This window comes from Gavia stellata, chromosome 7, assembly GCF_030936135.1.
Source record: "Gavia stellata isolate bGavSte3 chromosome 7, bGavSte3.hap2, whole genome shotgun sequence".
NCBI lineage: Eukaryota > Metazoa > Chordata > Aves > Gaviiformes > Gaviidae > Gavia > Gavia stellata.
Genome location: NC_082600.1, coordinates 24720308 through 24745468, shown reverse-complemented (window position 1 = coordinate 24745468; position 25161 = coordinate 24720308). Strand labels below are relative to the sequence as shown.

The following is a 25161-nucleotide window of genomic DNA, read 5'->3' as shown; positions in this document are numbered from 1 at the left end:
TTAGGTCTGCTCATGCCCTAGCTGGAGGAGTTTTCAGCCTTGTCTTTACCTACATGTTTTCCCTTCTTCCTGGCTTCCCTGGGCAAAGCCGTACCCTGCACTATGGTGAATGCTGCTGCAAGAGAACACCGGGAGCTCTGCTGTGGTCACTGCAGTCAGCTGGCCCCAGGAATGGTGAAGGGCAGTGGTCTGAGAGTGTGCCTTTTTTAGTAAAAAAAAAAAAAAAAAAAAGAGCAATCCATTTTAGATACAGGAGAGAAAAACATTTGGAAAGCTTTTCACTTAACAAGGCTCTTCTGTGACATTTAGATGCATTTATACAAGTTAAAAAGGAATTTGGCACCTTCCCACCTCACTCAGCAGGCTTAGAAGAGAAAAAGCAAATAAAAAGGCAAGATTACTTGATATGTTGCTTTGTTTTGTTCACATGAAGTGTTGTGCCCATTGATGTTGGCTGAGTACTATTACAGCCCACAAAGGGCCTTGACAGAGGAGTCATATTCAGTCAGGTCCAGGGCTTGCTTTCTAACGAGGAAAGATAATTATCGTGCCAATCTCCGATCGCTTTTTACTAGGCACATTTAATCTGAGGGAAGATAGGAGCATCTTCTGTCTAGTACAGACTGGAGAGCAGGGCCAGCAGGTGTAACAGTAATCACTCTGAAGAATTTGTTCATTATTTCCCAGAAAGACAGAGGGGAAAAGTCTTTGTGTTACCGTCTCTCTCTGTCTTCACCGCTCTTGAGTTCAACCTGTGCAGTTTGACCGTGGTGGCCCCACTTCTCCAAGCACCTTTAGATCCCATCAGAAATGCTCTTGACAAGCATTTATTAGTGGGTTTGACAAATAAGTAGTTTCTCTCCCCCCCATCCCTCTTCTATTTGAAAGAGAAAATCCTAGGTGTGTTTGATGGGAACGTGATGATGTGCCGTGTTCTCTGAGGCATCTACTCCCTTGGTTGTAGAGCTGTGTGGGCATGGTTGTATGCTTGCATCCATTTTTGTACGTTATAAATTATCTCCGTAGATGTGCATGCTACCTATCTGGGTTCATATGCATGAATGCGCACGTGTCTTTTCTTTGAAAACACACAGGTGCCCATCCCAGGGGATTGTACACATGAGCACATGCTCTAGGAGATGTTTACTTTTATACTCCGTGGGTGTATTCATGTCTACAAATTTATGGCTTCTGATTATATGGGAACTCTAAGACTACAGGGACAGCTGTAACTTTGAGAATTGTCTTGAGAATTCTCTTGTGTCTTTTTCTTAGTTGGAACACGAATTCATGGAGCTCCTGTTTTTGTACACTTCTTCGTAACATAGATTATCTCACTGATCCTGTTTACCACTTGGTCCCACAGTCACACCAGAGGGGTTGCCACTGGGTTGGGAATAAGTGGCTCTGGATAGCACTGTATAAACTGATTTTGCCTCAGGGAAAAAGGCAAACAGAACTAGATTGTGAAATACAGCAACTTTAGGAAATTGCATCTTCCTTTTAGTACAAGGTATTGGGATTCTCAAGCAACTTAGTCAGGTATATAGAAGCTTGGAAACAGCTCCAGCTAATGCTTGAATTGTAATTTCAGTAAGATTTAATTTATTTTGTCTTTTACTTTACAGTCAGTTCTTTTATAACGTCTCAGTTTTCTGTTTCCAACATGCCCTAGGTCTCTGCAGTGGAGGTGCACATTGCACATGAAGACAACTGGTGGGACAGTTGCGCTTTAGATGCAGGGGAAGTGGGTTTTGCATGTTAGCTGGATTACTCCAAGATCAGTAACAGAAAAGTTGGCAGGATTCGCTTGCTGGCTTTAGCTGTCAGCACTGAAAACTCATTGCAGCGAATGGAAGGGTACAGACCTCACAAGCCTGCAGTTTTATGATACCTGCAGCTTATCACTGCATTGGTTTATGTATGATTCAAGATCTTGTCCTTGTATACCACTAGATCAAGACCACTATATCTTGATCCCATAGTCCACTGAATAGGCAATTTTTCTTGCACTGTAGCAAGGTCCAGCAATGGGGAAGAGGAACACCTTGACCTCTTTTGATTCATTCACACTGTCCCCTGCAATACAAATTTCTCTAAACACGGAATGAGGCACTGAAGTCGCACTATTGGCTCTGAGGGGAGAAAGCTGTGAGTAAATCTTATTGATCCACATCCCAGTGTCCAGCTGCTGAAACAACTGTTAAAACAGGTGTGTCTAATTTTAGCTTTTGAAACAGCTGGGCAAAGTGTTGGCCGTGTTTCAGTATCTTTTGCTTAAAGGGAAAGCAGGTGGCATTATCTGAACATGCCGCTATTGAATTAGAGAGACCTATTAATATTGGTGAGTCAACTTAACTTAATTCTCTCAACCTGCTAACAGGAGCACTTTGGAAAGGATTGGAGAAGAATGACAGGGTACCTTGAATAAACCAAAAGGGAAAGAGATTGCAGGGTGTGTGTTCTAGCAACAGTAATTTAATCAACTTAGGTGCATCTGTGCTACCCGTCACTTTGCTGGCTGTTTGTATTTCTTTTGCATGGGTGACTTGAGGCATGTATGTCCTAGCTGTATTTTTTAAATGAAGGCATACTCCATTGAAGTAAAGGTTACACATGCACATGAATAGATAGATATGTGTGAGAGAGAGAACGTTAAAAAAGCCAACAACAACCCTGCTCTGAGTGTTTTTGATTTTTGTTGCAACATCAAGCATTCAAAATTGAGGCATGCTGGAAGTAAATGTAACATCTTCCCCTTTCTGCATACCTTTTGGTCTTTAATTACAGGATCATATTATTGTGGACTCCTGATTTGCTTGTGAGGCAGAAACAATCATTAAGTGAAACACATTTGTATAGTTAGAAAATTCTGTAGTCTGTGAAACCCCTGATTTAGTTGCTATAAAAATTAACGTGTCTGTTGAATAATGAAGAGGAAGGAGGAGGTCTAGTAATTAAAGAACTTGAATGCCACCCTGGATACCCAGGTTGTGTTCCTATCTCTGCAGCAGGGTTCTAGAGTGATACATTCTTCCTAAAAACCAGGGAGTATGTTACAGCAGTGAGTACTGGACAGCAGAAGTAATGGATTGTTATCAGTGTATACTTTCATACCGGTCTCTTTGTGTCCCCAAGAACAATGGCTTTGAAAGCTGATCATTATATGTAGTGGACTGTGAATCCCCCCAAAAAAACCTATTAGAAAGAAGTAGAGGGTGTAAAGAGAAGACATTTTAAAAAAGAGGCATTTTGTTCTTTAGCTGCATCTGATCATGCCAAGGAGGGTATAAGTAGCATCTAGCTCCTCCAGATGTCAGCTATTTAGAGAGACACACACCAGAAGTTCTGTGGACAACAAATGACTGAATCCCACACAGGATGCTCTTCTTGGCAAGAGAAGAAATGGGAGTGAGTGGGTGAGCCTCTGTGTGTTCCTGTGCAGGATGGGATGGCCAATTACAGAAATGGGAGATAGAGAGCAAGAAAAATGAAGATGGATGGAGGTAAAAATACCTGCTAAATGCCAGCTGTCCTACTTGGGCGTTGTTGGATTGTTGCCTGGGGTACTCACAGTGCTTTGTCTAGTCTGATTTTAACCCTATAAACCTTTTTACATGCATTATATAACCTAAGCTACAATAAGCTCTGTATAAACATCTGGATATGTATTATTTTCACCCTCTAACTAGCAACCTAAGAAAACCCAATAAGAAGAGCGATTTGTTGCAATACAGCTTGCTGGGAAAAAGCAAAACAAAATGATTAGAATGTCCTCTGTTGAAAGCAGAAGCTTTTCAGGGACGTATTTCTTTAGATGAAAATTTTGTTAATAAGTTCTTTAAAGTTCAGCAGTATTTCTGGGGACGGATCAAAGAGTCTCATAGAACCCACAAATAGGCAGATGGTTTGGGGGCTCCCCTCAGACGCCACCTATTCCCCAACAGAAGTTGGAAACGTGCTGTCGTACTAGTTTTGAAATTTACTTTTGTGTAATATATTCCTGCTCCCTCGAACTACATTAGATAATTTATTTCTCCTTCCTGTGCAATTTCTGTTCAGTGGTTGGCTCTGACACTGACACAATGTTTGCAGTTGAGAAAGAGAGGCAGTCTCGGTGTTCTAGCTGGTCTAGGTCCTATTGCCAGTGCTAGATGAAGTGTCCCGTTTCCCGTGGAGAGTAATCCTTGATCAAAGTGGTGCAGAATTACTCACCTTTGAAGGTTTCCTTCTGGTGCTGCTATTTCTGTTGTCCTTTAACTAAAACATGCTTCATTACCATATATATGTAGTACAGATCTAAGATGCTGAATTACCTGTCTCTCATACCATAGTCTTTGGCTCTGGTACTCCTTTTACAAAAGGTTTCTTGCAATATAGCCCATAGTGAGAAGCTGACATCCTGCAACTTCAACTGTCACGCCACTTGTGGCCATACTGTACTAGTGTGGAAATAGAGTGTTATTTTAGTCTGGTTTTCTAAGGAAATGACGCTTCTGCAATCACTCTGTCTTCTGGCCATCGCCCGTTTGGTCACCTGGCCAGCAAGCACCACATTTGACAGGAGTGTTGAAGCCACAGAGATACCGAATCCCTGCAGAACTTGTTCCTCATCCCTGCTGACGCGTAAGGGCTAGCTAGTCCACCAGCTGGTAGGCTTGCAGCTCTGAACCTGCCACAACACAGGCTGCCACCTCCTTGGCTGAAGCAAGACATGAGGAGGGAAAGAAATGAAAGGTGTTACAGGGGGGTAAGGAAATATGACAAAAATCTGAGCACATCAGAGGAGGGAGTGAGAGAGAATGCGGGGGGAACTGAGGGTAATGTGGTGACGTGAATATGGGGGGTAACAAAGGGGAAACATGTAGCCTCATTTCCTGCTCATTTATTTCTGTAGTTCTGCTGCTTGTAGAACAACGTGTTTTCAGGTAGCCAGGAATATCAGACGCCCTCTTTTTGTCTGCCTGCTGCTACATTTCTGTGGATTACATCTAGTGTAGGGGCTGGTAGTGGGTAAGAAGCATCTCAGTGCAAGAAAAGGTGTTATACAGAGCACCTGTAAATCTGTTTATTCTGTTGATCACATACTGCTTTCTGTCCCTTTTGGGAATTTTTGGTAGCTTGGGCTGTCACAGAATAGCTACCTTCTGATTTCTGTGCAGGAGGAGATCAGAATGCAGAGATGAAGACAGCGACAAAATGATTCAGAGTTAGTCATCCTGAAGACCACTCAGATTTCTTTCATCCTCGCAGTACCCACCATACTTCTGCCAGTACCCTGGAGGAGTCAATGACAGACTGTGTGTTGCCATCCTGAGTGCTCACTTTTGGTGACTGATAAAAAAGGGAGTGGGGTGAAATGTGGCACCTAGTTAAAACTATGCAGACCTAATTATAACTTAAGGGGTGACTTAAGGGATGAATTGGTACAGGGTGCAGATGGCTTTTGTATGACCAACCAGAAGTTCAGAAGGAAGGAAAAAAAGTGTGATTCTTTAAGTGAGCTCCCTCTATGGGTTATGCAGGCATTTCCCTATTTTCACCTCTTCTGGTTTCTTCTGTAGTTGTCCCTGGCTGATAGTCTAAGGAAGAGATAGAGACTACAGAGGAGAGAGAGAAGCACAAATATGTGTGTGTGCACGTGTGCATGCACATGTTTTTGTATGCATCTGACTACTTTAAGCATAATCCCTGCATCCCTATTGTAATCTTTTCTTTTGGCACTTTACAATGAGTAGCTGTAGTTTTTTGTCTGTCCTGTCCAATAAATAGCACATCTGTGTGGGAAGCAGTTTACACCTTATCTATTGTATACAGCCTATCAATGAGGGAGTGTGTTGTTCCTTCCCCTTCTTTGTTTCCACTTCCACATCTTCACGGCTGCATGGTGCTTAAAGCCCATGTACTCCTGGTGTCTGCACTTGCTCTGGTGTTAGCATTTGCAGCTCAAGTGGGGTTTTATTGCAGCTGGGTGCCTCTCCTTACACAAATTCCCTCCCATTTTGCTCAGAGATGAGGGTGCTGGGTAAATGGAAGTGTTCAGTTTGACGAAGCAGGCTTTTTGCATCCATGTGACTAGCACAAACACTCTTTGAATCACAGGCACAATGCAGGATTTGACAAGACAAGGAAACTGCTGGTGTCTCAGGAGACCTGCAGCGCTGCAGGAGCTTGTGCAGATGGAGTGGAGTTTGAGACCCTGGGGAATTACAGGAGAGTGAGGTGCTTCACAAGGAGAGAGTTGTTTTTAAAGCAGTTCATGCTCCTTACATATATTCTTGCTATTGTGCTTTTGTTGAGCTTCTCTGCTGGAGACCAAGTGTCCCAGTAAGTCCTCCGATCAGTTGCCGCAAATGGACCTGGAGTGTATTTTGCTTCCATCTGTTCAATTTATTTGTGTGGGTGTGTTGCATGCCTTGAAGCCAGGGCCTGTCCTCAGTAGTATTAAATACATCTGCAGGGAACAGGTAGTTGATGCTGTACTACTATCCACCCCAGCATAATGCTACAGGGACCAAAGCTGCATTTTCTGAAAGCTGCAAAACCTTTTAAAAATGTCAGTGAAAAAGGCCTAGTAACCCGTGGACCAGGGTTAGCCATATTTTCCCTGTTACAGAATATAAAACTGGAAGTAGGTAGCAGGGTGCTAATATGAGCCCTCCTTCTATGCAAGAGGGACAAACGTCTTACAAGTAATGTAAACAGGAGTATCATCAATGAGATACATGAAATAATTGTTATTCTGTATGCAGTGCTCGAGACCTCATCTGAAGGACTGCATCCAGTCCGGGGCATTGCACTTCAAGAAAAATGTAGGTATTTGGAAAATGTCTCTAGGAAACCAGCGATAATGAGCACAGTCTAAAACCCATGGATCTCAAAGGAACAATAAAGCAAATGTCCTTGTCTATGGTGGAGGGACATAGCAGAAGTCTTCAAATATGTAAAAGTCTTCAAATCCATAAAGAGGAAGGAAATAATCTTTCTTCTATGGTAGGGCAAGAAATAACAGACTGCAATATTGCAACTGAAAATATGTGTGTATTTATATCTATGTATGTTAGGGAATTACAGATTGTTAAGAAGGGAATGTTTACAAGACTGATAAATCAGGCCAGTTTTAAACTTTAAAACGGAACTTTACTGAACTCATTAATTAGCAACACAGTTTATGATAATGGTTAATTCTCAAACATTATCATTAATTATTACTTTACAGACAAAACTGTTAGTCTGTAACATTTATGCCCTAAATTAACTGTCACTATACAGTCCCATAGAGCTGATTCTCTACAGGTAGCACTGACAGCTACTGTCCTTCATGGTCTTAGCAGCAGAGGGAGAAGAGATGAGGAAAAGGATGAGAGAAGTTGGAAGTGATGCTGGCCGGTTGTCTTCTCTATCCGATTTCCCTTTTCATGCCTCATGTTTTAATGTTATTTTCACTCTTCCAAAAGTGGGATCTTCAACTTCTGACAGTGCTGCTTCTCTTGTTCTTTTTTCCCAGACGTGCTTCTTGTGTATTCAGCAGGGTGCCCTGCCTGTTTGCATCCCTTATGCTTATCTTGTACTTTGTTACAACTTTTTGTTACTTGGATGCCTCCTTTGAGCAATTAATCACATTTTGTTTGCCCGTTTGGTGGTCATGTTGCTCACATGCTTAGTGAAACGCTAATATATACCATCACAGTGTTGCAATATATTATATACTTCTCTTAGTTACAATATTTTAGTATGTTTATATCTGGATACAAGAAGAGCTAATATTAATTATATTCTGATTAATGCATTTGTAATTTATAGGTGTCACAAGCCACTTCTTTGACTACAGCAGATTTATGAAAAGAAAAAAAAAAACCTAATTCTGTTGATAAAGTTGAGCACTGGTATATATTGCTTCCAGAGGCATTGTTTCTTCATCATTGCAAGTGAGACAACATCACCAAGAATGTTGTAGATAAAGTTTATCCTGGCTTGGTGCAGAGAGATGGACTAGATAGCCTCTTGAAGTTCCTGGATGTCTTGTCTATTATGAGCCTATTTACTTGGAGGGAAAAAATTCATTTCTACTGTGGTTGAGAGGACTGTATACTGCATACCATCCTGTGCAGGTTGTGTAGCACAGGCACTGCATGTAAAAATGGCTATTTCCTTTGGGTGAGGAGAAGGCCATCTAATGGTCTTATTGTTCATTATGCCTTAGCCAGTAAGTTGGTTTGCCACAGACCGTGCAGCATGGGCTCTTTCAGGGTTAAAAGCAGAAGAATTGTTCCCCACAGTGTCTTCTTTTGTCCTTCCAATTTTTTAGCTTGGGTTGCTCTGACCTTCTTTTTCTCTTCATCTTCTGCACACTGACAAGGTATACATCTTAGGAAATTACACCTACCAGCAGCTCCCACACGAGCAGCCTTGGCCGCAGGAGACGTTTCACTCTTTGTCTGGCTGGCGGTGAGACACTTGTGTCATTGAAAGATTTTCTCCCTACATCTTTCTTTGCTTTTCTTTCAATTCTTTTTTCAGCGGTCAGGAGACTACAGCAAACACCAGTCACCTGGCAGTTATTGCTGCGAGATGAACAGGTGATTGCACGCAAAAGCCAGGCAAAATGATAGGTGGAAGAGAGAAGAGAAGCAGAGGGGAGCCTGTGCACAGTGTCTATTAGAGCTCGCTTTTCATTAGCACACAAGCCAGTTTAAAGGAGCAAAAGCAACAGTTTCTCCAGCTTTTCCTTTCTGTGTCAGACAAGATTTCTTTGAGTGCAAAAGGAAAATAAAAGTCTTCTTTCTGCTCTCATGTGTAAAAATTAAAATAGTTCCCTATTTATCGCAGCAGATATTTTAACTCCTTCTGTTCCCTGTCTCTTTCTACTTTGGCCTTTCAGGTACTATTTAAGTTTTAGAACTCAGAGCTCTTCAGAAATAATTTCCCAGCTCTTTTCTTCCACGCTAAGAATTCATGACATAAATGTTAGTTCTGCAGTGCTAATATTTAGCACTAGTGTCTAAGGTGCTGGACTGGCAGACCTCAGAGATCTAAATCTAGATATACAGTATAGGTACAGCCAAGATGACAGCAGGTCACACGTCATCCTCTGTGATCTGCTGGTGTGTCTAACCTCTTGCTGCTGGAGAGTCACTAAAGGCAGGGGATTTCAGCAGCGTGTTATCCCAGGCAAGGCTCACACCTAGGCTGGGAACAGGCTGTTCGCCTTCACCTTAGACTTGCCAACGCTGATTCCAGCCATAGGGAGAGCAAGGTACACGTATACTTTTGTCTCCATAAACATAGTCGCTACTTGCATCCATAGTATCAGTTGCTAGGAGTTCTGCTAGAGATGAATTTGGCTCGACATATTATCAGGCTAATCGCAGAGTTGGTTAGAAAGGCGTCTACCTATAAGAGAGGGTTTTTATGAATGATGGAAATCAGTTCTCAGGAGATGCTACAGGTCACTACCATTTTATTCTGGTATCAGAACAAAATGAAACATAGGTAGCAGAGGTACTGAAGTGTGAATACTGTGACAGAAATGTCAGAAAATTAAACCATCGGGCTCCTTTCCTTCACTGGTGATTCAATAACTATTTAAGGTCGAGCAGTGGGCAATCCTCCTTTCTTCAAACTTGGCCAGTCTTCTGGTTTCTGTAATCTTTCTGAGTCTGAACAAGCCTTTGATAAAAAGTCACCTTGTCTGAAATGATACAAGAAGTAGAAGCAGGTTCTGTTTCTCTGCCTGACAAGATTTGAGCAGCTGCCATTGAGCCCAGTTTCTACTGAGAGTAAAAGGGATAGATGCAGTTCCAGCCTTCCTGGAGGAAAGAGCTCTGCAGCCACACAGGATCACTCTTCTCTTGTGAGATGAGAGTCTGCTTGTCAGCATACAGGCAGACTAGAGCCTGCTTAGCCCACTGTGGTAAAGTACCCCAGGGGCAGGGATTAAAGTGTTTGTGAGACAAAAGGGGAGATGGTGGGTACTTGAGCTCCTCCTGATAGTTGAAGTCAACCAAACCTAGACATCCTTCATTTAACACAAAGCACATTCATAATTACTGATCTGGTAGAGGGTCCAAACTGTGAGAAGGATCTTGTCCTAATTTCTGAGGCAGCTTTAGGAGAGAGGATGCTTGCTGGTGTCCTGCACAGGTAGCCAGGGGTATCTCTGCGGCACATTCGGCGAAGATTGAAGGGAGACTTACAAGCTCTGGGCTGAAAGCAGTTGCACTAGTCACTCCTGTGTGAAGCCACTATTGCCAGTATCTAAGCCTCACCATTCTCTTAGGTTCACAGACTAGCAGACTTAAGCCAAAAAAGGTACTGTTTGCTCATAAAGCTGGTCCAACATACGTGTCCAGAGAAGGGTGATGAAGCTGGTGAGGGGTCTGGAGCACAAGTCTTATGAGGAGCGGCTGAGGGAACTGGGGTTGTTCAGTCTGCAGAAGAGGAGGCTGAGGGGAGACCTTATTGCTCTCTACAACTACCTGAAAGGGGGTTGCAGAGAGGTGGGTGTTGGTCTCCTCTCCCAAGTGACTAGTGACAGGACAAGAGGAAATGGCCTCAAGTTGCGCCAGGGGAGGTTCAGACTGGATATTAGGAAAAAGTTCTTTACTGAGAGAGTGGTGAAGCATTGGAACAGGCTGCCCAGGGAGGTAGTGGAGTCACCCTCTCTGGAGGTATTCAAGGAGCGTGTAGATATGGCTTTGTGGGATGTGGCTTGATGGGCATGGTGCTGTGTGGTGTGGGTGGGTTGTTTTGGTGTGGGTTGTGGTGTTTTTTGTGGTTTGTGGGCAGTGTGTGTGGTTTTGGTTTTGGTTTTTTTTTTTTGGTTGGACTTGATGATCTTACAGGTCTTTTCCAACCTTAGTGATTCTGTGATTCTGTTGGCTTGTGCCTTTTCAGGAAGTCTGTAAGCTCTTCGGGGAAGGGACCCTCTGCTACTGTTAGTTTACATAGTGCTGAGTGCACTGGATTGTCCTTTATATGTTATCTAGTAAACAGGGCCAATTCTAACATGTTATTGTCAGTTTGCATTAGCAAATTCTGATGCTGCCTCTTTCCCAATTATAATTGATTAGTGCTTATCAAAATGAAATATATTGCTGTATTTGTGTGTGTCCCCACACTTGTTCTTGCTTGTTTCCACTAACATAGGACTGTAGGTGTGAGATTTCAGAAAATAAAAGTCTGAACTTTGCAAGATTTCTGGCCCTTAAATTGCATGCATGATAAAACTGAATTTGTGTCCTTCATCTTCTGTCAAAGCTCCCAGTGGCTGCTGTTGCTTTTGGCTAACTTACTGCTAGCCCAGGCTAACTGGTTGTAATCAGCTTGCATTTCTCTTCTCACAAATGAACATCAAGTGTCAGATCTCTTTTCACTGATGTCAATCTACTGGCTCTGTTGAATTTACTCACCCTGACATAAATGAGAACAAAACTAGGCTCCAAAGCTTCTCTATTAGTTGCTTGTTGCAAACTGTGGTGCCTTGGAGCTGAGCTGAGAAGAGAATTAGACCTGCCCTGTCACTGGTAACATGTAAGGCATATGCCTCAACTTTTGTAGGTAACTGGGCTTACTGGATACTAGAGGAAGGCACAGAAGCCCTGAGAATAGATTGCTCTTTTTTTCAAACGTACAGAATAAAACAGAACTACAGAGACTGCAGCAAGTTGGTTACACGCAGGAAAACTACTGCATAGCAGCAGCTGTGTGTGTGGTCTTCAGCCCTGTCCTGGAGCAACCCTTCCCTTTCCCTCTGGATGAGCAGACACTGATAATTCTCTGGTGCTGCTGGGTCTTACCTGCCTCTCGAGGCTGCCTGCAGAGAGGCAGTGATTACAAGGACAGTGGGGCACCAGGGACTAGTCTCAGAGCAGTTAATTCTGCTGGCAGTGCTGAGGAACTCACCAGCTTTTTGGTCACTGCTGTCCTCAGCAGTATTTGAAGTGTCTTGCTAAAGACAAAGGTGTCTATATGCCAGTCCTAAGCTCTCTGCAGCATGAAATCCCATCTGGTTAATTTTATTTTATTTAAGACTTTTTTTTAAGATCATAAGCGGAACCTGTTCTCGCCCTCCTTCTTGTTCTTGGAAAAGTACATTTGGGAAAAAAAAAAAGAAATGGACTGTTTTGAACCTTGAGAGAAACAGTTCAGTCTGGGAAAAGCTTTTGGGTGACAGGCTGTTATAGCTGGCCTTATTCTCTTAACCTTATTATATAGCAAAGCACTGGCTAATGCTGTACCTCATTAGCCTCTACTGGGTGGAGTCAAAGCTGTCATCTCTCTGGCAGTCACCCTGTATTGCTAAAAGCTGATGGAGATACCCCTTTGGATCCAGTTTTAGAGATCTGTGATTTTAGAGCAGAGCTGACTTTTTCAGTTCTGAGTGCAGCAAAGTAATAAACAGCTAAGATTTAATAGGAAATATATAGAGAGTTGTACTTGCTGACACAAATAAGGTAGAGTACAAACTTTTCCTGGGCTTGAAGCCAATGGGCTCTCTTTCTGGGATTCTAAAACTCAGAAACAATTGCTTTATTATTTCTCATTTCTGCAGAATATGGTGGCCCTCTGCTCTTGTAGTAAAAGAAACAGCTATGTAAGAAATAAGACTACTTCTCTCATGTCTGTAGGGAGCAACTTACGATGGGAACTATTATCCTTTAAGGCACCCATCTCAGTTCTGAAGATGCAAGGGCATTTAGAAAGACTGTATGTTTACTCAGATGAACTAAAGTAATAGGAAAATAACAATGCCTCTTTTGAAGTAAATCTGGTGGGAATAATGTTGTTGAAACTTCACTTCTGACTATAAACTTCCCCTTGCCACCCAAATGGGGAAACTGCAATTGAAATCTGCCCTCTTCCTGCAGTGGTGCTGCTAAATAAATGAGTCTCCTGTGAACTACAGGGCAGTAAATACATCCACCGACACCTAATAAAGCAAGGCAGAGTGAAGTTCCAGTACTTTACAGTGTCACTAGAACCCTATGATGTATTTATAGCGAGCTTCCCAGTTTTTTCCTTTTTTTAATTTATTTTTATGTTGTACTCATACAGATTGGCTCTCTTGGCCTTTCTCCTTTTTGCTTAACGCAGTTTACCCAACGGTTTGTAGCAAAGGAAGGTTGGTAGGCAGAACTTAGACAGGACAACTCCTCAGCACAGGAACAACACACAGCAGGTCTTTGTTACTCCTGTTCAGGGGCTACGAGGCATTTTCTGCCTGTGGCCAAGGCAGTTTGAAGTGCTGCTCATCTCCTTTGTACGTCCCCTGCACCTAAGCTGGTACCTCTGTATATGGGGAAGGGGTTGGTGGCAGAGTGAGCAAGCTGACGAAAGGATCAGTGATTTGCTTTGGAGCTAGGTAATTTATTGTCCATTGAGGGCTCTGCCTCCCGCAGCAGCCTTACAGGTAGGCAGCATGAACAGTGGCTCAGGTACAGAGAAGAGAAGAGGATGTGGTCTGTCAGACTGCTAAAGGGGAAGTAAGACCCCAAGGATGCTACCATAGTTTAGTCAACAAAGAAGCTCTCTCTTCTGTTTTTTCTCTTTCAGCAACAGGGCAAATAGTTGCAGGAAAGTGGCAAGGGGTGTATCCATGCAGTTCCCCTGCTCTTCCCTCTAGAATTGTGCTTCCTAAAACACATCCATTTTCCATACAAATTAATGAGTTTTCCACCATTGCCTTCTGGAGAAGCAGCACTAAGTCCTCAACGTTTAGATGTGAAGTCCCATTTTAAGTGAGTGATCCTATAATGTGTGATAAATTCTGTCCTTTTTGTAATGGTGTAGCCAGAGAAAAAGAAAGTAAAATGATGGGAGGCAGATCTTTGTTGCTTTCTTGATAACTAGTTGTGTCTGAAATTTATCCATCACAGATTTACAGTATTTTACAAATAAACTATTTGATGATGTGTATTTAATACACATCCTTCCCCCTTTCCCCTAAATCAAGCCCCCTACAGTTTAACTACACAAGAAATATTTCAGAGTACTTTGTCTGTGGACTGGGTGAAAGTCGGGACTTCTGTGGCGAGGGATTCAAGGTGGATGCCAGCAGCATACTCATGGGTCAGCAGCCTTTCAAGAGTGATATGCCAGGTTATATTCCCCCTCCTCTCCCAAGTACAATTAGGAGCATGGGGAGGCTTCACCTCGAAGACAGGATCCTTCTGGGTATCCTGCCATGTATATGGCAGCAACTCCGGTTTCCTCAACAAAACTCAGGGCCATGAACAGTTGTCTTGCACAGATAAAACTGTGCCCTGTGCGTGGCACTGCAAATCTGCCAGCCAGCAGGCACCTGCGCCCCAGGTTACTCACCCCTGGCTCCGGTTGTGTGCCCCGTTGTGAGGAAGGCTGATATTCACACTTTAAGGCTAATAAATGGCCACCAAATCAAACATTTGTACTAACAGCATGTACTGGTTAGGATGGAGAATCTCGGTCTCTGTTCTGCTCAGTTCCCATGTCTATCAGTCACTCACTGGCTCAACGCCTCTGAGCCTCTGTTTCTTATCTGCCGAACGGCAAAGTAATACCTAAAGCTGTTGAATGGCTTCATTAATAAAACATTTGAAAGCACTCTGAGATTCTTGGGTGGCAGATGTTGGATAAATTTGAAAGTAATATTCCTGCTTTCCAGCTTTTCCATTCACAAGTCATTGATTAAACCCAGCAAAACACTAAAGTGTTTCTGACGGCTCTAGCCCCGATTTAGATCACTTAAACTATAACGTAAGTTGCTAGAAAATAAATTACAAGCATATCAGGCTCAGCTAGAAGTTCTAGGTGTGCAGCTTGGGCTGATCATTACAAGTTAACTGACGTGCTGTACCAAATCGAGATCAATGACCGAAAACATTGCATCTCTGCGTTAGGGAAATACTTATGAAATGAGTCAAGCAGGTTTCTGAGACGTGTGTGTGTGCACCTACGACATGGATCTAGAGGGGAAAACAGGGAAACTTACAGTCATAAACAATTTATTCCGGTCTGAATGAATAAATGAAGGAGAGGGAGGTAGTGCAGTGCAAGGCAAGTCCTGGGGCTGGCTGGCTGGCTCCTTTTCCGAAGCTCCTTATTGACTCCCTGAATGATCTTGCATAAGTCGCTTCGCTGTTGGTGCCTGCCTTCCCCGGTGTGGCTGGGGATTTTTGCCATGCAAATTGATAGGCAATAAATTACTAGATAATGCTACCACATTTATTTATTAATTTATGGGCTGCAAACTCTGGCTGCGGTCCTCACTCTCCGAGGACTAAGTGCAAATATACCAGTTTTGACTCAGCCTATTGTTGCAGGAGCATTTAAAAAATAAAAAAAAAAAAAGGCAGCATGGAGTTTTAATGAGCGCACTCGTTCCTGGTTCTCACTTTGCCCCTGTGCAGCTGCGGCCGCAGGACGAGAGCTAGGACGGGGCCGCGCGGGGGAACGGCGTTAATTAAGCGCGTCCCTGTGGCATCGCAAAGGGCCGAGTACCGGCTGCGCCCCTCCGCCCCCACTTCCAACCGCGCACGTCCCGCCGCGCTCTTGTCCCCGCGGCTCGCCGGCTCCGTGCCCGGGGAGGGCCGCTCCCGCACGGCAGAGCGGGACGGTGGCGTGGGAGGAGGTGCCCGTAGGAAGCGGGCACGTCCCGTCCCCTCACGGACGGGGCCGGTGGGTTTCCCCAGAGGCTGCTGGGGGCGGGCAGCCGCCGCGGCCTAGCCCCTGCCCATGGGCGCGGCTGGGCGGGGGCGGATGCCGGGCGCTGGTTCCCCGGTGCGGAGCAGGGCGCTCCCCTCCGCTGGGGCAGCGCTGGGAACTCCTTTGCGGACAGTTTTGGGGGGCCGGGATGTTTCCGCCTGCTGACAGCAGCACCGCCCCCACCCGCAGGCGCACCCCCTCCTCGCCCCGGGGGGCCGCGCCGGGAGCGGGACCCCCCGCCCGGCAGGGCCGGGTGCGGCTGGCGCGTGTGTGAGGCACCGGCGCATGAATGGCGGGGGCGGTGCCGCCCTCCGGCCCCGCCTCCCCCAGGAGCCAGCCAGTCCCTCTGCGGAGAGCTGCCGCCGCCCTCATTGGCTCGCCGGGGCTGGGACATTTGCATACGGCTCCCCCATTCGTGGAGCCGCTTCCCGGGCCGCCCCGGCTGCGCTTCACCTGCGCCGCCGAGTTGCCCGCACTTGGCGCGCCGGCCGCCAGCATCCCGCCCCCGGCTCCGCTCGCTCCGCGCCCTACCGCGCCGCTCCGCGGGACCCGCGCCGCCCGGCCCTCCGGCCTCTCCTCCGCGCTTGCCTACCTACCTGCCTGCCTGCGAAGACTTGTTGTTGCCCTCCCCGGCTGCGCAGGGTTAATCGGCTTGAGCCCTCGGTCGCCTGGATCCGGTGGAAGGAGGATAATAATCCAGATCTCTGTGTGTGCGTGCGTGTGTGTGTGTGTGTGTGTGCGCGCGCGTGTGCGTGTGCCTAGCAGTTCTGCATTGCAACACTTGCTAGTGGAGAAGCAACAGAAACCCCCTGGAATTGGGATAAAAAAAAATCAAAAATTGACCTGGGGTCTCTGGCTTATTTCTTCTTTTTCGTTTTCCATAGTCCTTCTCAGCAAAGTGAGAGACAGGGATCGCAGGCAGGGAAAAGTCCTCAAGGACCCCGTGATCCTGGAGGAACCTGACAAGTGCAAGCTCCAGGACCCTCGCGCTGACATGTGCGGCTTTCCTGCGCTCTCCCGGAGGCTTGGTACGGCCGCGGGGTTCCTGGCACAGTAGATCCAGCCCTGGGAAACGGCGCGTCTTATTCTTCTGTGTGTGGTTACTAACCTTCCCCCTTCCCTCCTAGCACTCGCTCTCTCGCACAGACACATAGTGTCTCTTTGCCTCTTGAACACACACGCACACCCTAGAGCCTCGGAAGCGACTCTCCTTTCTGCTAGCATGGGTCCCCTGGCATCATGAACCTTATCCTCTCTCCCTGGCTGGAATTCAGACTGCCCGTCTGTAGGTGTCCTGTGCCTTGACCATGCACCTGAGAATAGACCCCAGCATTTGCCCGGGACGCCGCCCCGTCTGGACCCTGTGGATGTGCTCCCTCTTTTGGGGATGTATCGCCAGTTCTGTGTGGAGTTCCTCTAACGTGGCTTCTTCTGCCTCCTCTTCCTCGTCTGTATCTCAGGCTCAGTATGAGCATCATTTCCACGGCAGCAAGCACCACTCCGTGCCTATTTCTATCTACCGCTCCCCTGTCTCCCTCCGAGGAGGACACGGTGGGTTCCCACTCTTGTTTCTTTCTAACCTTTTCGCAGAGCAGCTGGAGCAGCAGAGGGGGAACAGGGACGATGGCTGTGACTCCGGGGCGGGGGGGGGTGTCGTGGTGGTGTCCTCTTTGGCCCTCATGTGTGCGCCGCTAGGTCCCCTCCCCATTAACCCTCCTTTCCTCCCCTGCCCCCTCCCCGAGCAGAGCCCGGGGCTGAGGACGGGCCGCTTCCAGAGCCGACTTTCCCGGCCGGCGTGGTCCGGTAGGTCGCAGGGTGGGGGCTGGCGGGGCCAAGGCGGGCTCGGGCCGCTCCATGCCAGGCGGCAGCGCCGAACGCCTCGGAGCAGGCGGAGGGGCACCCGCTCCCATCCCCCGGGGGCTGGGGGTCCTCTGAGCGGGGATCACCAACCCCCTGGCTCCCGGCCCTAGCCGAGCCGTGGCGGCTGACGTGGTCCTTGCAGCAGCGCACCTTCCCTGCCGGCCACCCTGGTCCTCCCGGGTGCCCCGCTGCGGGAGGGCCGGCCGGGGCTCGGGGGAGGCGCCCGCCGCGGCTTCTCCCCTCCCCTGCCCTGCCTGCTTGCTCGCTCGCTTGCAGCCTGCCTTGGTGAAGTTGTCGGGTGGCTCGGGCCGTACAAAGGAAAATGCGAGGTCTCCTTACCCCTGCTTGGTGCCTGGCAGTGGCTTCCCAGGAAACCCAGGGGCACGAAATAATAGGAAGTGGATTTCCACTCTGGCAGCAGGAGAGAAGGGGAAGAGGGGGTCTGAGGGGGGGCCAAGGGAGCAGAGGGGGGACCCGCCAGCATCGTGCCCCTGAAATGCTGAGCAACGCTCAGCAGCTGGACCAGCACTGCCGCTTGCTCAGCTCTCCTGAGTCTGCCCACTCTGAGAGGAGTTGGCCCAGGCCCAGCTGACATGGGGGCTCCCTCTCATCTCCACCTTCCCCTCTCCTCTGTCCTGGTTCCCTTGGCTTCTGCCTTCAGCCACATCAGCTGGAAAAGGCAGGCAGGCCAGGGCCTGGCCTTCTCCCTGCAGGGCTGCAGGTCAGGGTCAGGTCTGGCCAAGGTGTGAATCCCGCAGTAGCTCTGCTGTGCCACCTTTTAGGCAAAGGTAGTGATGTACTGGAAAGGTGACTGAAGTCTCTGGCATTGTATCCAGCTTTGTCCTTCCCCTTCCAAGCTTGCTTGTCCTTTAGCTATTCCTGTTGGAAATCCTTCGGGGTAGGGACTGGCTGATCCCTCATATCCCTCACTTGAGCACAATAGGGACTCTCTCACATGGTCCTTGAGTATTGTTGCAAATAACAGGGCTCCTGCTGCTAATGATTAATAACCTATAACTGAGTTTCACATGGGTGGTGCTTAACAGATGGTCTTGATGTCTGGCATGGCACTGGTTCCCTTCCCATGTGGGGCCTGAATGTGTTTCTCTTGCTTTTTAGGGTGGATGTGAACTTTGGGGTAGAAGTGGGAGATGGATAGGCGGACAGGATGCTGCCACTTGTGTCTGCAGGACTGGCTGTGCACCTCCATCTTGACCCATTTCGCTCAGCGCCATTTCGGTCCTGAGTCCTTGTCTCTGCAGCACGGCACTGTTCTGCAGAGCCCTGGGCTCCCCCCTCCCACACTGCCAGAGCACCGGCAACCTGCCCTGCAGTGCTCCCAGCCACCTTCTTCCCGTGCCCTCCAGCAGCTCTGCCAAAGCACCTCCTGCTAGTGCAGTCCTGCTCTGCTAGTGCTCAGCTGTGACCTGCAGCATCTCCCTCCTGGCTTTGTTCCTGAGCCTCTTCCCTCTCCAATGCGCCTTGGCTCAGACCTGCAATACTGAGCTCCTCCTACAACTCTGCCAGTGTACCTATAGCCTTAATTGGAGGTCCATTCATCGCTGTGCCATCTGAGCTCTTCAGACTGCTCTGCTGGTCACCTGAGCGCTTATCCATGACACTCCAGGTTTCAATATCCCCGTAACCCTGACACAGCCCTGCCAGCACATCCTCCTAGTGCCTACTGCAGCCATGTCATGCGGCATTTCAACCAACTGTCCCAGGGCTCTCCCCTCCCTTCCCCACTCCTTCCAAGCCGTCTTCTCCCTCATTTCTGACACCGGTTCTTCTGGTCCTGCACAGACGTGCTTCTGTAGCTGAGTGCTTCTATGTTGGAAGGGGATAGCAAAGTCTGGCTCATGGGTCACTTGTGAGGAAAGGCGAGAAGAATGTCACAAAATGTGATAGTGGTTAGCCTTGATGTAAAAGGCAGGCAGTAGTCTGCAGGAGAGTCTACAATCTGTTTCCTGGTCAAGAAATGATAGTTCTTTTCTCCTTGATGACTTTTCCATGACTGCCCTGAAAGCCCAGCAAAGCCTCATTTAAGAGCCCTGAGCAAAAGCGGGTATCAACTTCAGTGAGAGACTGAAGAGAGATTTTTTCTGTGTTCTCACTGCAGTAAGGAATCAAGGGAAATGGAGAGCTCGGGGAGCTCAGGCTGGTACATAAGCCAGCCTGAGATTTTTTTTTTTCCTTTCCTAATCATGCCATGTAGCAAAGCTGGCATGGAAACCCCCTTTGGCCATGAGTAAGGGGGGGCAGAGAGAGAGAGAAAAAAGAGACCACAAAGACAGCTGGTCTTGTAAACACACGCATAGTTTATTTTTGTTTTCTTTTACTGTTGCATGACAGAGGCCCTTGGAATTTGGATCTGTGACAGTGTGGAGAAGACAGATCCCAGGGAGGCCGTGCGCTCCCTGTGTTTTCTGGGATTTTGATTTTTTTTTTGCTAGAGGGAAATAAAAAAATCATTCTGATTCCTGCCCTACTTGGTGGCTACATTCATACCTATTTTGGAAGGAATCAGGTCAGGATCCTGGCCACCCTGCTGTGTTGCCTGCCAGTCCCGCAGTGCTGATCACTGGCACTCAGTCTCGTATTTAACTGTATTTTCCTTTTTTCTTCTACATCCCAGTGGATTTCAATCTGTTTGAAGAAGCAGATTAGTATCTAGCACAGAGGAAAAGTAAATGTCTTGCAAGCTGTGAACACTTGTTTGGAACCTGTGTTTAAGTGCTCCTTTAAAATCAGTGGAAAACCTGCTTGTGGCTTAACTTGAACAGGACTGGGCCCAGATCTGGCAGTTACAAGAGTTAATTCTGAAATCACCGAGCTGGTGCCAGTGCTTTCTGGTAGTTGAGCTGCAACCTGCAAATGTAAAACTTGGCACAGCGTGTCTTCTCAAGGAGAAACTCTTTGTAGCAGGCTTACCCCCCCGTCAGTAGGGGAGTGAGCTTGGCCAGGCAGAGGACTTCAGCAAGTCAGCAGAAATCTTTTTTCCATGTGAGGACCTTCCTAGACTGCCAGAATCTTCCTCCCTGAACAACACGAAGGGAAAGCCACAATTACTCTTTATTTCACTAAGGGCTTGTGGGACAGAGGGAGGGAAAAAATCCAACTGTGGAACGAAGTTGGGGCTGTGTTAGTTTAAAGTCCACATGTGCTGAATCTTCCTGCCTCCTCTTAGCTATTTAGCACCCTGCTGGGTCAGCTGCTTTACCAGAGCCTGCAGCAGTGGCTTCACAGCCCCTTACTTTACAGGTCCTCATTGCCTCAGCTGATGAATAATGCATGCCTCTGGTTGACAGATAAAATGAAGAGATTTGTGCATGTTTTGTCTTAGTGATGAATTAATTAATTTGGTTTCTCCTTTTCTCCTCCAGCTGTTTTTGCTCTGGCCCTCCTTAATGGGTGGGGAGCAGGGGTGCACTGAGGCGAGGTGATGTGATGCCTCATGCAGATTGCCCCAGCCTTCGGAGTACTGCTGTGCAGGGGTAGCTATGGGAGCAATGGTGGGCATGGGAGTGTTTCTCTTTTCGTTTTTACTTTGTGGGGACTAGTCTTGCTCAGGCTGTTGCACAAGTCACAGCAAAAAGTGAAGGCTTGTCATGAGGACTGGCAGTGAGCAGTCACCAGATCTTGTAGGTGTAACTCTCAGGCCTCAGCCAATTCTTAGAAGTTCTGTCATTTATATGAAGCATTTCCATCTCTTACATCTTTTTTAAAACTAGCAAATGAGAACGAATGCTTGGACAAATCAAGAGAGTGTTTCCATAAAATAGGCAGGTATTCTGCAAACCAGTGTCAAAGCTTGCCACACATAGCTATGACAGTGTACCCTCTTTATAATACGTATGTTCTTTTCCTTGCTGCTCCTCCAGTGTGACCTGTTCCTCATCTCAAGTGTCCTTGTTACTGCAATCCTGCCTTTTCTATAAAATAGAAAACTAATTCCTAGTTCTCGGCACTGCCCATTGCCCAGTACCAAGCAGGACCTTCCCTGTTCCTCCATCATCAGGAGATTACTTTGAGCAAAGCTTGGTAGCTTTAACAAAAGGGAAAAAATCATTCTATACAGAGCAGTCAGTGATCCAGTAAGATTAACTTCATTCAGAGCTGAAATTAGGGTTGCGGTTAAGTTCTGCAAAGGTGAAAAGCTAGAAGTCTGTCTACTTTCTGTGGCTCACCTTTAGTCTCCTATCAAGAATGAAGCCTAATTTTTTTCACAAAGACTAGTGATTCTGTATGCTTGAATGTTTACATTCCCTTCCTCAGAGACATTAACAATGACTGAAAGGTGAAGTCTGCTTAAATTTTCTCAAGCTGGCTATCTAGAAATCTAAGCATCTGAACTCATTAGTCCCTTGTAGTTCTGTTTAAGTGATCATAGCTGAGCTTTACCGCCCTGTGCTGAGTCTCTAGCTCTTCAGAGAAAGCACAGTGTTCGGTAGTTGAACACAGGAAAATTCTGGTATACACAAAGGCTGCTTCCTCAAAACGAGGTTACTATTTGACTTACTCTTTGCATGCTTTTATATGAAACCATTTCTGATCAGGTGTTTTAACTTCTCATTCTGTGCACAGAATTAACTGTTCCCAGCTTGAAATAGCTTGCGCTGATCTGCAAAATTGAAGCTTAAGTCTGTTCGCCTGGTACTTGATCCTGGGAGATCCCAGTGATCTTATGAGATCTGGAACATGAGAAACCTAATGTTATTGTTGAACCCTGTCGTTCTGATTTAATATATGTCTCTGTGCTCTTTGAAACATTGCTCAGACCTGTGCTGCTGAAGGTACAGTCTGTTAAGACGTGTTTAAAAAAACCCTCTTCTGATAGCTGTGCTTACTCAGTATCTCATAGCACATTTTGCAAAAGTGGGAATGCTAGTCCTAAGTCAGAATTAGATCAGGGCTTTCTTCCTCCTTATATTTCCTTCACAATTTAGACTGGAGAGAGGTTTATTCTTATCTTTATCATTTCTGCTTTTGGGAAATATAGCCCTGACTTGTCAAGCAACTGCCACATTCTACTGCAGAGGTGACTGCATTTCAAAGACAGATGAAGGATCCTGCTGTATGCTTTGTATAGGCATTGAAGTTGTAAAGAATATTGGGTTATATGAGACAAGCTATGCAGTCAGAATGCTGCAGATGAGAATGGTACTTTTAAAAATATTTCTACATTTAAAAAATGGAAGAAATGTTTCTTAAAGATGCTGGCCAGTTTTCCTTGTTGTTGGGTTGGTTTTTTTTTTGCTTTCTCTTCTTTTGCCATGGCATGAAAATACATGCTTGAACAATGTTATGATAGTTACTGTGTTATTACATACTGTGCTGTTGGAAGCTCCAAATTCCTTACACAGATCTCACTAGAAGCAGGAAAAAGTACAGAGGTGGGAATACTGACAAGAACAGGATAGTCTCCAGCTGGCGGTGGGGAAGTTCCATACAGAAGGTAACTGAATAAAGGGCTGGAGCTTCTAAGTGCAAGGAACAGAAGTTTTGTTTGGGAAGTACACAGGATGACCATTCTTCTGTTTTCTCCATTTCCATGTGCTGTGCCTTAAGAAGACCGGCTCTCCGTGTAGTTGCCCAGGATGACAGTCCTGTGCTGGTTGGCAGACATTTTTTGGTTTTTCATTTCTGTTGTTCTGGTGGGCTTTGATAATTATGAAAGGTTGCTTGCACTAGAGAGAAAAAGGTGGTTTTCATGTCTTCTATGTAACCTCTGCACACAAGATGACACACTGTTGACCCGTGGCTCCAATTTGTTGTATGACCTCAGTGAAACATTACCTTTCTTTCTCGCTTGTTTTCTTCATCTGTGAAATGAAGAGAAAACCATTTATCTCCTAGGTGAGGTGAGCAGTCCTGGTACACCTGTGTGCTTTGAGATCCCTGGCAGGGAGCCACAGAATTGTATGAAATCCCAGTAATCCTCGTGGGCTTTAGATGTCGGAGCGACTTAAAAGAGCAGCCTGCTTCACTCACTACTTGAAGGGACAAGCAAGGCACCTTCAAATTCTGGACATAGATCCCAGTAACATTTTCCCTCATGGCTTTAAAGCCTGGACAGGCTCTTGTGCCAAATGCCAGCATTGGTGTTTCCGAAGAAGCAGGAGAACATTTCCACTGGAGTGCTGGCTGTGCCGAGTTCCAGGCAGCTGCTGGAGCTGCGATTTACCACGGCTCCCTCGCCACTCTTGCAAATTACTTCTCTTGCGCTCTGTGTGTGTGTTGTTTTTGCACATTAAAACATAACTACTTATACCCCTGAGTGACTTTCCTCCAAACTATGAATTTAAAGTACTTCCGACACTGTCTTTTAGAATTTGAATATAGTTATATGCTTTGGGTGTAAATTGTGGTATTTACTACATAAGAAACTAATGGAAATGATCTGTCTGTTTCTGTAGTTTACAGATTATACGCTTTAGATCTAGGGATGTATATTTAGGCTGCTTTCCTGTATGGTGCATTAAAATGAAAATGAAGTTGGTGTGAGCTGTAGTGGTTGCTAAGCATGAATAGCAGGCTGATAAAGGACATTACTAAATTGATCCAGTGCTAAGGTTTACTTTATCATCTCTTAGTTTTGCACCTTTCATCTCTTTGCATTCTTGATGATGGAGGAGAGTGGAAAGTATTTCACAGTTTATAGAGGGCCTTGCATCTGCAGAGGCTCAAGGGACAGGGTGAATGAATCAGAAAAACATAAGATGTTGCTAAAAAAAGACTTCACTTATTCTGTGAATACCACATGGTAAAGAAGCAGGGAAGACTTTGTTTTCTAGAGGGGTCAGGAAAAGAGTACCATCAGGCTGACTTGCCTATTTAGTCAACAAGCTAGGCTCCATTGAATAACTGCAGAGTAAATCCATCTCCATGCTGTCCTTGGAACATGGCTTTGAATTTAGAACGAATTCAGCATATCTACATTAAGCAGATCAAATTATTGGAAGGGGAGAGGAGGTGAAGTTTGTTTTTTTCCAAGAGTGTGATCTTTAACATCATGCTGGATCACATCAACTGATTGGATGTGTTTGGTGAACCCTTTGGTTCCTTGCTCATCTGCTGCGCTGCCCAGCAAGGGTTTTCATGACTCCCTGTCAAGCTGGATCCTGAAGTTACACCAACCTGCTGCTCCTGCTCCAGCTGGTTTGCTGAATGACCCCAGCCACTGGAGATGTTACAGGGATGATGTCTGGAAATGTTTCTATCTAGCTGGTTCTGCAGGTTTGCTATTTCAACTACCAGATGTTTCAGTGCACAAATGTCCTCCACCTCTGGTGAAGGCTTCAAACCATAATATGAGGGCAAAGCAGCAGAGTACAGAAATTTCCCAAATAGTGTTGTGAAGGCAGTTACAGGGTGGTTAAGGGAGAGAACATACAGTAGACAACTGTGTATCAAGCATACTGGTCATTAAGTGTTTCTCCTTATCTCACCTACAGAGCATACATAAACATGGCCTTAGGGAAGCCAAGTCTACCAGTGTTTTATTAAAATTGAAAACTTTAAGCACTGCTCACTTTGTCAAGCAGGAAAACTGGCTTCTTAAGCATGTACGTGTGCTGGTAAATGTTGCAAGATGGTTTGAGATCTGCCTGCCTTCTG

At 46.1% G+C, this 25161-nt stretch overlaps 1 protein-coding gene across 7 annotated transcripts in view; it reads left to right on the top strand.

Moving 5' to 3' along the window:
- The window catches only part of NRXN3 (neurexin 3), a 983888-nt gene that overhangs the window by 594304 nt on the left and 364423 nt on the right, over window positions 1-25161 (top strand). For 3 of the 7 annotated variants that reach the window (XM_059819971.1, XM_059819973.1, XM_059819972.1), the window contains exon 1: window positions 16992-17235. The exons of the other annotated variants lie outside the window; for them this stretch is intronic. In XM_059819971.1, the coding sequence (XP_059675954.1) occupies window positions 16992-17235 (244 nt within the window). Of the gene's footprint in view, window positions 1-16991; window positions 17236-25161 lie in introns of those variants that run through there. 7 annotated transcript variants of the gene reach the window in all.